The 13,409-nt window shown below is 42.9% G+C and overlaps 1 protein-coding gene across 2 annotated transcripts in view; it reads right to left on the bottom strand.

Annotated features, from left to right (window-relative positions):
- Positions 1–13,409, bottom strand: part of LOC110305029 (ankyrin repeat domain-containing protein 26-like) — a 123,451-nt gene that overhangs the window by 103,315 nt on the left and 6,727 nt on the right. For both annotated transcript variants that reach the window (XM_021176772.1, XM_021176771.1), the window contains exons 6-7: positions 10,532–10,601; positions 5,018–5,103 (exon numbers count right to left, since the gene is read on the bottom strand). In XM_021176772.1, the coding sequence (XP_021032431.1) occupies positions 5,018–5,103; positions 10,532–10,601 (156 nt within the window). The remainder of the gene's footprint in view (positions 1–5,017; positions 5,104–10,531; positions 10,602–13,409) is intronic.

The raw sequence follows: 13,409 nt of genomic DNA, 5'->3' as shown, positions 1-13,409 counted from the left end.
TTCTTCTTCTTCTTCTTCTCCTTCTTCTCTCTCTCTCTCTCTCTCTCTTTCTTTCTTTCTGAGATTATAATTGCAACATTTCTCCCTTTACTCTCTCCAAACTTTTCCATATACTCTCCCCATTCCTCTTCAAATTTATGGCCTCTTGTTTTATTATCACCACACAATGCATGCATGCACACACATATGCACACACACACATGCATACACAGTCATGCACACACACACACACACATGCATGTTCCTACATTTAGCCTGATCCATCCTAATGCTAATGTTACTTGTACACATGCTTTCATGGCAGGCCGTTTGGCCCTGGACATTTGTCCTGGCGTCCTCCCCTCCCTGGGAAAGGCTACCTTTCTCACTCAGCTTCCCTCAGTTGCCTGCAGCTCCTTGTGTTTGAAGCCTCATGGGTTTTTCTCCATCCACTCTGGCACACCCATTGCTTTGTTCCCTCTATCCACTCTGGCACACCCATTGCTTTGTTCTTAGTCAACTCGTATTTGGGCAGTCACTCGCATTTGGTGGACTTTATGGACTTTATGGATGTGGAGTCTGACCTTACTAGGAGATACAATATTAAAGCAAACTCCCTGGTCCTCTGGCTCTTACAGCCTTTCAACTTCCCCTTCCCCAGTGTTTTCAGAGCCTTAGGTGTGGGGCTTGTTTTATAGATGCATCCTTAAGGACTGAGCTCTACAACCCTGCCATTTTGATTGGTTGTGCTTTTCTGTAGTTATCTCCATCTGTTGCAAGAGGACATTTTCTTAATGAAGGGTGAAGACTACATTTATCTGTTGGCATAAGGACAAATGTTTCTAGATTGTTGTTAGGGATTGTGCTGGTTTAGTAAGATAGTGGTTGTAGATTCTCTTCCATGATCTATGACTTCCCTAGCACTAAGTATTGCGCTAGGTTTCCAGTCCTAGGCATGGTTTCCCTCTGGTTGAGTGACTCTTAAGTCTAATCAGAGACTAAGTCCAGGCAGAGCAACTATTGCTTCACTAAGGTCGTCGTGCCGTGCTGGTAACTGATGATTTGCTGGCAGCAGAGCTGGGTAGGACTGGTGGCTTTCTCCCTCTTTGGGAAGCTTGCATGGTGGCTTCTGGTTCTGTAAAGGCTCAGGGAAGAGCTTTCAGATCAGTCCTCACTCAGGGGTCTCTGGGTTCTGATTCTGAAGTGCATGGTATTTTCAGTGATAGAGACTTACCTTTTACCCCTGGGGAATCAACCAAGGGCAACAGCAATAGAATATGTTTTGGTAATTTCTTGGGACAGACCTGGCCAACAACTCAAAGGAGGGTTCTCATGTCTGCTATTGGGGTTTTCTGTAGGTGGTCTTTGGCTCTTAGAGGGTATATCATGAGCCGAGATGAGAAAGTTCATTGAAACTACATATGCATATTTATACAATGAATTGAGTGTATGGTGGGTTTTTAGGCAAATGGTTCATAGTATGGCTCCCTGAGACTTCGCAGACATCTTTACTGTTAATTTACCTCTCCCCTCTCTCTGTATGTATCACCTTCCCCTCCAAAGAGCCTTTCATTCCCATTTCCCCTATCAGATCACTTGAATCCTGCTATTCCCACTCTTCCCCAAACCCTCTTCCTGGCAACGATTGTCTTTTAGCTACAGGCTACGCACTCATATCTGAAGATTTGGGGCCAGGAGCCTCCAATGAGAGAGAGCATGTGACATTTATCTTTTTAAAGCTAGATTATGTCACTCAATGTGATCTTTCCTAGTGCCGTCCATTAACCTGACAAGCTGGTGATTTCCTTTTTCTTTACAGCTAAATAATATTCCATACTGTGTGTGTCCACATTTCCATTGTCCATTGCTGGTTACAGAATATTGAGGTTGTTTCCACTTCCCAGCTATTGTGAATATAGCAGCGATGACCATGGCTAAACAAGTATCTGGGGAGCAGGACGCTGAGTCCTCTGGGTAGATGCCCAAGGGCGGTGGGTCTGCACCTTGAGGCAGATTATTCTCAGCTTCCCGAGGAACTGCCACACTGAGTGTCATAGTGGTTGTCTGTGTTTGCACTCCTACCAGCAATAAGTCTTTCCCTTTCCCTACGTCCTTGCCAGCGTGAACTGTCATTCATTTTACTGATCTTAGCCATTCTGATGCCAGATGAAACCTCAAAATAGTTTTAATTTGTATTTACCTGATAACTATGGCTGTTGAATGTTTTAAAAAATGTTTCTCAGCCACTTGGGTTTCGAGAACTCTCTGCTTCGTTCTGCATCCCACTTTCTAGCTGGATTGTTTGTTTTCTTTATCCCTCTATCAAAGCTGTAACTGGTAGAGATTTCTTCCCATTCTGTAGCCTGCCACTCTGCCCTGGTGTTGTTGGCCTTTGCCACCCAGCAGCTTTTCCATCTCATAAGGTCCCACCGTGCATTAACTGTGTTCTTAGTGCTGGTGCTCTGCAGGAAGCCTTTTCCTGGGCCAGTGAGTTCAGGAAAACTTTCACTTTCCCGCCCATGAGGCCTTAGTTTGAGTTTCCTGCAGGGTGCTAAGTGTCTAGCTGCATTATTCTCTATAAAGTCATCCAGTTTGACCAGCATCATTTGTTGAAGATGCTGTCTTAAAACTCAGGTGAGCGGACTTATATCTGGTTCCTAGATTCCATTTCATTGATCAACATGTCTGTTTTATGCAAATGTCATGCTGTTTTTATTACTATATCTTTGTAGTACAACTTGACATCTGGGATGGTGACACCTCCAGCAGTTCTTTTATTATAGAAGACTGTTTTAGCTATCCTGGTGTGTGTCTGCCCACACATGTGTATGTTTTCATATAAAGCTAGGTTTTTTTTTTTTTTCAGTTTCTGTAAAGAACTGTGTTGGAATTTTGATGGATATTGTATTAAATCTGTAAATTGCTTTTGGTAGGGTGGCCATTTTCACTATATTAATTTTACCAATCCATGAACATGGGAGGTCTTTCCATCTTCTGGTGTCTTCAATTTCTTTCTTCAATGTCTTACATTTTTATTACACAAGCCTTTCACTTGTCTGGTTAGAGTTGCCGCAAGATATTTTTGAGGCTACTATTAAAGGTATTTTTCCCTGATCTTTTTCCTCAGTCTATTTGTCATTTGTTGTGCTGCCTACTCTTGTGTCAGCTTGACATAAACCAAACTTATTCCAAGGGAAGAAACCTCAATTGAGAAAATGCCTCCATGAGATCCAGCTGTAAGGCCTTTTCTCAGTTGGTGATCAGTGTGGGAGGGCTCAGCCCCTTGTGGGTGGTCTCATCCCTGAGCTGGTGGTCCTGGGTTCTATAAGAGAGCAGACTGAGCATCCATGATGAATAGAGCACCTCCCCTCTGTGGCCTCTGCACCAGCTCCTGCCTCCAGGTTCCAGCCTTGCCTGAGTTCCTGCCCTGACTTCCTTTGAGATGAACAACAATATGGAAGTGTAAGCCAAATAAACCCTTTTTTCCCTAATTTGCTCTTTTGGTCATGGTGTTTCATCACAGTGATAGAAATCCTAAAGGCTACTGATTTTTTTTTTGTCTGTATGCTAATTTTGTATCCTATTATATAGAAAGCATTTGTTAGCTGTAGAAATTTCCTGGTGGAATGTTTAGGGTCTTTTACCTATAAAGTCATATTACCTACCAATAAGGATACTTTAACTTCATTTCCTATTTTATCCCCTTGGTCTCCATCAGTTGTCTTATTGGTCTAGCTAAGACTTCAAGCACTATATTGAATAGGTATGAAGAAAGGATCTGATTTGTTCCTGTTTTACTGGAAATGCTTTGAATTTCTCCATTTAGGTTGATGTTGGCTGTAGGCTTGCTGTAAATTGTCTTTATTATGTTGCGTTATGTCCCCTGTATCTTTAGTCTCTCCAGGACTTTTATGATGAAGGGGTGTTAGATTTTGCCTTTGTGGTGGTTTGAAAATGCTTGGACCTATTAGGAGGCGTGGCCTTGTTAAAGAAAGTTTGTCATCACTGTGAGAAGGGGCTTAGAGAGCTTCCTCCTAGTTGCCTGAGGATGCCAGTCTTCTCCTTTGGAGCAAGATGTAGAACTCTTTGCTCCCCCAGTGCCATGCTCCTGCATTGATGATAATGGACAAGTCTTACCCACAGTTCATGGGTGTGAAGATGTGGGCCAATGCTGCAATAGAAAGGTCTGCATGACTCTGAGTGTGAGGGAATGTGCCGGGGCTCAGGCAAAGGTCAGAGAAGTAAAAGCAATTTGCACAAATCCACTAAGTACAATGACAGAGTGTAAGTGCATGAATGATACTGATAAGCCGGAAGTCAGCGCTGAAGGAAGCAATGGCTCCCTGTGGCCTCCTGCAAGCACGTGCCACCCTCCCCGGGTCAGGAAAGACGGTGGACGTTGTTAATGGTCCCAAGTCACACGCCCAGCAAATAGGAAAGGATGCAGCTTCCCTTCTTTTATGGTACCTATGACTTTTATATCCAATCAAAGTATTTTCTTCTCACAAATACACTTCTCAGAGGAAAAAGTAAAGAAAAATCTGACATAATTGAATGATCTCAATTAATAGCCATTCATGAATAACATAGCATCAATATTCTTTAAAAAAATTTTCCAAGCATAACCATTGCAAATCATTTCACCGCCAACTTGTAGGTGGACATGTGTGAGAGGAGTCTCGGAAAGTGAAACACAGAGCGGGCCCAGTCAGCTCAGGGCTGGTCTCTAACAACCAGTGGAATTCTTGGAGACCCTTTTCACTGCTCTAAGCTCTTATGACAAAAACCAGGCAGCAAATTGCAAATATCAGGCAGGTTTAAAGGGGAACACAAAACATCATACGCAGTTGTTTTTCCCACTCTGAATAATTGCTGTTACAATTAACTCATGCTTTGGTGGCGTGGCTTTCAGTAACTACTAATGCTTGCGGATGGGTTTCTTCTTATCAGTTTAATAGGACTCAGCTACTGTAGCCATCCCATGATACCCCACCCCAGCTTGTTTTAACTAAAGGAATGTACAAGCAGCTAGCTGTACCTCCCCAGCTTGTCAACTGCATCTCTGTTTTCCTCCATCCTTTTGTTGTCTTCCTTGAAGGGGGGTGAACATGGTACAAGGTCATCCTGTTAGAAAAGAAAAGAAAAAATCCAAGCGCTCACTCACTTACATGTTTCTCAATGGCACAGGTGTCTTATGATGGACCTGTGACTGCAAGCATGGGGCACAGGGCAAATAACAGAGTCTCTCCTCCCTCCAGATGCTGCTGCCCCTACCATGAAGGGCCACAGAGTGACCCATAGGGGCCCATGCGTCTCAACAGGCTGTCTTTCAAAGAAGTCGGCCAATAGATGCTCCAAGGAGTCCAGTGGTTCCTAAGGGTCCCAAGCACCTACCATCCCTGCTCACACCTCCAGACTCCCTGTCTCTCCTGCCCGGGGTGGCAAATGTCCTGAGTTAAGGAAGCCAAGTTTCAGGGACATGCACTGTGAAGAGTTTTCTGATGGCTCCAACACTCTCTAGAGGTTATGGAAAATAGTCATTTACTTTTAATTGCATTTCAGGTGTCAGGGCCCCTGGTGCCTGCACCTGGCACTCATGTTCCCAGTGGGACCCTGGAGGAATTTAAAGTGTCGCTTGTTAGATGGTTTAAGGTGTTTGCATGGTTTCAATTTACATGGGTTTCTCTTTAGGAAAATCTAGAAGTTTCTCTTTCAGTGATATCTTACCTTGGTTAGTATTCTGCTAATAATACTTTTCTTATGCCTTAATCCTTTTTTAAATTAACATGGAGTAAAAACATTCATTGTTGCTGTAAAGAACTAATTCTGGCCAGGCAGTGGTGGCGCACGCCTTTAGTCCCAGCACTTGGGAGGCAGAGGCAGGCAGACTTCTGAGTTCAAGGCCAGCCTGGTCTACAGAGTGAGTTCCAGGACAGCCAGGGCTACAAAAAAAATCTCGAAAAATCCAAAAAAAAAAAAAAAAAAAAAAGAACTAATTTTGCTAGCCAGTCAAAGCTAACTATGATTACCTCAAAACAGTGACATTTCTAATAGATAGGAACACAAATTGGAAAAAAAAATAGGACCTCCATATTCCACTTGGACAAAAAAAAAAAATGGCAATCAAAATTCTAGAAAGTAACATGCAGTGTGTAAAGGTGCATTTGATGACAGAGTGCACAGCTTGGGAAGTTTAGGAAATGCTAATCTCAATTCCTAGCCTAAGATCAGAGTTGAAACACACAAGGAATCCTGTTCAAGCCTTCTTTCCTATTGATTTCATTTCCTTGGTTTCTCACTTATTTATTTATGACACAGTACCTCAAAATAAATCATCTGAACCCACATGACTTTAACACTAAGAATATTTTTTAAATTTTGATGCATAATTACTAGAATAATCCACACTGTATTACTTTCAAATCTACATATGGAAATCCAGTTGACAATTCACCAGCTCACATCTAAGAATTTTGAAACGATTCTAACACATAAAAGAATCCTATCCTCTTGGTAACATAAGCATGGGGACCCTGAAGCCAAGCAAGATGAAGCATAGGGAAGCTGCAGGCAGAGTGACAAAGCGGTGAGGGGTCTGCTAGCATCCAAAGACTCGAGAATGATGCAAGGAATCATATTCCAACCACTGCAGAGTGGGCACTACAAAATCTACAATACCAAACATTTCAGAAATCCATCATTTGCCATACAGTAATTGAGTCTGTACTTCTAGAACTGATAAACCTTAGGTAAACATGAATTGTTCATTTACCTGAAGAGATTCAGTCATGCTCAATGGAATGAGCTAGAAAACACAATGCAATCACTTTGTAATATGAATTTTGAGAACCTGATCATAAATGTCTAAATTTCCAGGATTTTTTCCGTCTGTCCCAACATAGAAGTACAGAATACAGAACAAGCTCTTCTACAAACATACATGACACTAAAATAAAGTGGGTTTTATTTACTTCATTGTTCTATAGTTTTAAGCAAGCAATCCCAGTGAGCATGCCAATCAGTAGGTCGACAGAGATTCCCATCCCCAGAATCTACAGACAGCCAATAGTTTAGAAGGAAAGGGTGGCTCCTGGTAAGCACCGCCCCACCCCCTTCCTTGAAATGCTATAGGAATTTTGCCACATTCTTTTTGGCCCTTTGATGATCTAGCAGTGTGCTTCAATCTATTTTAAGATTATTTCTGTCTCCTATGGTTTAATATTGTTGTTATAGCTCACTCATGTGCACACACACACAGGTATCTATACAATACATACACACCAAAACAAACAAACAAAACAAAAACTCTAGATTCAACTGTCAGTTTTCTCCAAGATAAACAGCTTATTGGCCAAAAAATACCCACATGCTAAAGTCATTGTGCAGATGTAATTCATCGAGTGAATGGAAGCAAAAGCGAGCTAGTTCAGCTGTCCAGCAACCTGACAGAGTAGATATGAAACTAAAATACACGTTTATGTATATATGTGTATTGTGTACATGTAATACATTTCCCAAGGCAAATAAAAACCTTCCCCTTCAAAGAATTCCCACAAGGAAGAAAGGATTGTCACAGCCTTAGACACTAAGGAATTAAAAACTAACTGCCCGCATTAGAGTTCTGAGATTCCCAGTTTGGCCCCTCAGCAAGAGGGGGTTCCCATGGGGAAGGATGTGTCATCCAGCAAGGGAAAGAAGGGCTTCTGCTTTAACGGTGCCTGCTCCTGAGGACTGAAGCCAGGGAAGCTCTTGTTTCTCAATGACTGCAAGAGACCACCGAGGGTCCTTGAATAACTTAACATGGCAGGGGGAAGTGCCAGCTTTCTTTTCAACATGGGCACTTCATTCCCTGCCTTTACCAGTGACCCATGACTCCTTTTCAGACACACTTGTGTAGATGGAAACTTACGTTGATGGAAAATCCCAAAAGCTAACAGAATTAATGATGTCAGCCTCAGCTTTGGGAAGAAGATACAGAGAAATGAATCTGATATCTCTGTGAGAATTAGCTGTCATCATGTCTAATGCAGAAGCAGAGAGGGAATGAGGCACCCCAAAATTACAGGTGATCTGAACCCAAATAGCAGAGGGACTCAAGAGAGGCACAAGATCCTGCCGCCCCAGGAAGGCCACAGAAAAGTAAGGCATCCATGATTCCTGCTACCTGAGAACCTAGCAATCCCTCTCATTCACGGCATCAGGAAAGAAAAGCTCAGGTGAGCCTACCGCTTGTCTCTCTCTGCCAGAGCCCAGTGTGTGAAACAAGTGTCCACTTGCTCAGACACGTCCATGCCAAGAGTATACATATCAGCAGACACCTTAAGGGTACACAGTGACCTACTTTCCCCAGGCTGAAAGAACTCAGGAAGTTTGTGCAGCCTTTTATTCTAGAATAAAGCCTGTCCCCTGTGAGACCCCAGAGCCTCAAGAACAGCTTAAGGGCAAAGCCAGTTACCAGTGAAAACAATGAGATCACAAAGCTCTCTAAAAACAAGAGAAAAACCTCAAGTACAAAGCCAGCTCCTGCTCTAACTCCATCCATAGCAATGACCTCACTATGGTTTAAGCCGTTCAATGTTTCTCCTTTAGGTGCGCAGACTGTGACCATATGCAGTGATTACAACTTCACTGGAGTTTCCTTTCAATCTACTCTGATGCTAGATTTCTTCTCGGACTTTATATTAGTTTGCTTATATGTTAATATTTATTTTCACAATGCAGAGGGTCTATTTCTTAAAATCCTAAGATAAAAAGGATTGCCCCATTACAAATCCAGGAGGTCCTTGAGATTCTAACAGAAGTACAGAAGAAAGCTTGTGCCATTATTAGATTGTGCTAAGTGCAACTGTGCTGCACCAAGTTCCTGACAACTTGGGCAATGCATCCTTGGACCTCTGTGATTTACACACCCAAATTAAATGTAGATTGAACTCTATGTACATTTTAATAATTTCTATCAAACCTTCATGGAAACCAGGCACCTCACACTAAAAGGCCATTACCCTTCAGTGTTCATCTTGGGACCAGGCATGACATCCTCTGATGTCCTGAATAAGAACATCCTTCCTACCAGAGCCACAGCCTTTATGAGGGTCCAGAGCAGACGTTCTCAACCCTCTAGTGCTGCAACCACAATTCCTCGTGTTGTGGTGACCCCCAAGCACAAAATTATTTCTGTTGCTACTTCATAGCTGTAATTTTGCTACTCTTATGAACCATAATGTAAATGTCTGACATGCAGGATGTTTGCTATGTGAACCCTGTGAAATGGTCATTTGAGAACTGCTGCTCTCCTAGATGAGCAGGATCAAGATTTTTTCAGTCCCTGAGTAGACAGGGTCACATCCCTACTCAGCGGTGAGCCAGCTTCAGAAAACAGGTTGTCAGCCATATTCAGTCCTTACTATCAAGGGATAAAAGCCTAGAAGGGAAAATTAAGGCAGGATACAAGACGGGAAACTAAGAGAGCCCTGATCTGGAATTTGAGAGCAGTCAGCGGACCCAGGCTGCCCAACACAACTCAGTCAACTCAGTATGAAGACTCTTTCTTTATAGAGGGATACGTGTTCTGCACAGGCATCTCAAATAACAATCTTACAATAGCAATGAACCAAGCTTAGACCTAAACACGTGTGAGTTTCCAGCTTACTCTTACTGTATTCCAGCTGTTCACAGGTCCGGGACCTCATAATTTTATGAACTTCATTTACAGTCAAAGTATATTTCTCAGTTGCCTCTGGCCCAGTGCAGCAGGGATTCCTTTGACCTTGTGACTTAAGGGCATTTTCTTATCAGCCTCTATTTAGCCCAGTGCACACCAGGAACTATTTGTTGTAAGATCTCATTTACAAAAGATTAAAAAATGTTCTTTACCATCTGTTTTAGGATTTGTTTTGCTATAATAAAACATCAAGACCAAAAAAGAAATTAAAAAAAAAAAAAAAAAAAAAAAAGCAACTTGGGCAAATAAGTTCAATTCCATCTTACAGTTCCCAGGAAAGCCAGGGCAGGAACCTAGAGGCAGGAACTGAGGCCAAGACGGTGGAGGAGTGCTGCTTTCCAGCTTGTCCCAGCTGCTTTCCTATAAACCTCAGGTGCTCAGGGGCGGCACCACCCACAATGGGCTGGGCCCTCCCATGTCAATTGTCAGTCAAGAAAATGCCCCACAGACTGGCCTTCAGGCCATCTAATGGAGGCATTTTCTCAGAATTCCCTCTTCTCAGATGTGTCTAGGTTTGCATCAAATTAAAAAACCCAACAAGAACCACAAAGCCCTGAACAATGTTACTCCAGAAGCCAGCAAGGGCTGTTTATAAAACTAACAAGTACGTCTCCTTGTCCAGAAGCCCACACCGTGTTCTCAGAGCACTGTCCTCTTCCTCACTGAGCCCCTCTTGGCCTTGGTGCTTGAGCATAACATTACGGTAAATTTCCCCCACTCAGAGCTGAGGACTGAACTTAGCCCTTGTAGTAGCTACGCAAGCACTCAGCCACTGAGCGAAATCCCTGAACCTCCACTGCAAACATGTCAGCATCGCAAATGAGCTTGTACCTTGGTATCAAAATTGTGTCTGGCCTCTTTTGTTGTTAGCTCAGGTCTGGGACCAGGGCCTTGGGAAAGCCTGCAGAGGAAAAACTACAGTGAGAGTGGGTCCTAAGAATGGCAAGCCATCCAGGTGGCAGACGGCACTGTTAACACCCTTACATTTTATCTGTAAGTTCTGTTGCAGGGGGAACATATATATTCATGTGAGTGTTAAGTGCCCAATAGGCCAGACAAGGGCACTGGAGCCCCTGGAGCTAGAATACATGATGCTGTGAGCTACCTGGAGTATACTTCTCAACCGGAACAAAATCAGCTCCTCCTCGAGAGCAGTGCTAAGCCATCTTGGATCCTTTCCTTCCTGACTTTCTGTCTGTCTGTCTGTCTGTCTGTCTGTCTCTCTCTCTCTCTCTCTCTCTCTCTCTCTCTCTGTTTGGGGTTTGTTTGTTTGTTTGTTTGTTTGTTTGTTTTTTGAGATAGAGTCTAACTATATATCACTGGCTGGCCTGGAACTCACTGTGTGGACCAGGCTCAAATTCACAGAGATTCACCTGCCTCCTGCCCATCCCAGTGACGGGATGGTGACAGTGTGTGGGTGTGTGCCACCACACTCAATATATGGCATTTTATATTTGTCTTTATATCAATTCTGAAACAATCAAGCTTGCAATTTCCTCTTTCTGCTTCTACTTCTCTCAACCTAAGAAAACAGTCAAGTAACAGTCTCTCCAGGCTCTACAGCAAAGGGTGACGGCCAGTGCACAGTCATGGCCTGAAGGGAATTTGTGTGCACAGATTCATCTCTAACAATGAACTGAGGCGCCAGTGACTGGTTCTTGTATCTTTTGCTACCTGAACGGACTCAGCTGAGAAACCTCTTGAAAATGTTCATTGCCAAGGACCAGCCCTGGAAGTGCTGAAGTGGGATATAGGGTAGGACGATGACTGATGCTCTCTGGCCTTGTAACTCTCTTACTGTCTGGGGGTCAGAAGCTGATGGCCTCTGGAAATTTACCTCTCTCTTGCCATTCCATGGCTAAAAGCTGCTTACTTCTGGTAAATTGACTCAAGCTGATAGCAGCAGGGCAATTAGAAAAAAGGCTTAGTTTCTCTCTAGCTCAAGGGCCCTTCACTGGCCAGGCTAGAGGAGGGGAGTTTGTTAACTCTTTGTGAGCCAGAGAGAAAAGAACAAAAATAAAACGGAGAATTCAAGCACACACATAGACACACAGAGACACATGGACACATACTTTGGCCAGACTGGACCACCTGTTTCAACATACATTCATATGTTCATGCATACACACACATACAGATACCTACACATGTATGTTTGTATATACAGACAGACAGACAGACAGACATATTACATACATGCATTTGTTGGATGGGGCTGAGCCCTAATAGTTACACTTTATTTCTTCTCTCTGGCCTTTGTATACCTTCTTAAACCAAAGTTCTTTCTAAAAGACCTCATGATGAAGTGTTACACAAGAGGGGAGTTACAGAACAGGGTGGATAGTTACTTCAAAGCAGTGTTCACTCTGTAAGCTGTAAGTTCAAAGCAACAGTTTCACATGGCCTAGCTTTATCCCAGTGCAAACCTGTGGCTTTATCCTTGGATTTAATTGTTCCAAGCCTGCATTCTTTCCTAGTGCAATTGGCCCGTGATACATAAAGGCTTACAGCGCTCTATTTGTGCCCTCAGTCTATAGGGGTTTGGGATTACCTGTATTAATCTAAGAGTTCTATAAAATCATTATGAACAATTGTGAAATCATTAATTCATCTAAACAGCATTATTATATGAGAGTACATCTTCATATTGATCTGCAGGAAATGTTGATGCCCAGCAATCATTAGTCTATGTAATAGTGACAGAAAAGGCATATCAGCAGCAAGAAGCAATCCTGAGATGAAGTCTCTGATGACCTTGCATCTCAGAGGACACCCACCACAGCCATGCAAAACAATGGGCCATTTCCAGACAACTCACTCACTAGCTCCAGCCTTTCTTAGATGGCTTCTGTCAGTTAGCCAGAAGCCTACATGTAGAATTCAGATTAAAAACTGTAAAGACGAGGGGCTAGAGAGCCGGCTCGGTGGGGAAGAACCCCTGCTCTGGCAGAGGACCTACATTTGCTCCCTGACACTCACATGGCACCTCCAGTTTCAGAAGATCAGATACCCTCTTCTGGCCTCTGCAGGCCATCAGTCAACAATGCAGGCAGAAAACGTGGAACTAATTTTTTAAAATGTCAAAGGATGGTATTGAGGGAGACAACTCACAAGAGTAGATAACCACATTTTCTGCTAAATTTTATATTAAAAGACCAACTAGATAATTAGACAATTTAAAGATGGGATACTAGGGCTGGAGAGATGGCTCAGTGGTTAAGAGCACTGACTATTCTTCCAAAGGTCCTGAGTTCATGAGTTCAATTCCCAGCAACCACATGGTGGCTTACAACCATCTGTAATGGGATCTGATCCATTCTTCTGGTGTGTCTGAGGGCAGCTACAGTATACTCATATAAATAAAAATAAATAATTTTTTTAAAAAGATGGGACATTATCTATATACTCATGTGAGTCTTTAATTGTAATGAAAGAGTTCCAATGTTAAGGACAGAGGACTTAACATTCCTGAGACAGGAGTTGAGCATACAATGCAGTGGTAGAACAGACCTAGCATATGTGAATCCCAGTTCAATCCCCAGCCCCGCCAAAGTAAAGGTCCTCTGAGAGCTCTGTACCCTTTGCTACCCCAACCTAGTCTAGCATTGTACTTAGTTTCTAATGGATGAAGTCAACTAACTCAGCCATTCCAAAAGTCCCCAGAATGAACTGTGTATTTTCTTTTTTTTTTTTTTTTTTTTTGGTTTTT

This window comes from Mus caroli, chromosome 11, assembly GCF_900094665.2.
Source record: "Mus caroli chromosome 11, CAROLI_EIJ_v1.1, whole genome shotgun sequence".
NCBI lineage: Eukaryota > Metazoa > Chordata > Mammalia > Rodentia > Muridae > Mus > Mus caroli.
This window is presented reverse-complemented; position numbering and strand designations above follow the sequence as displayed.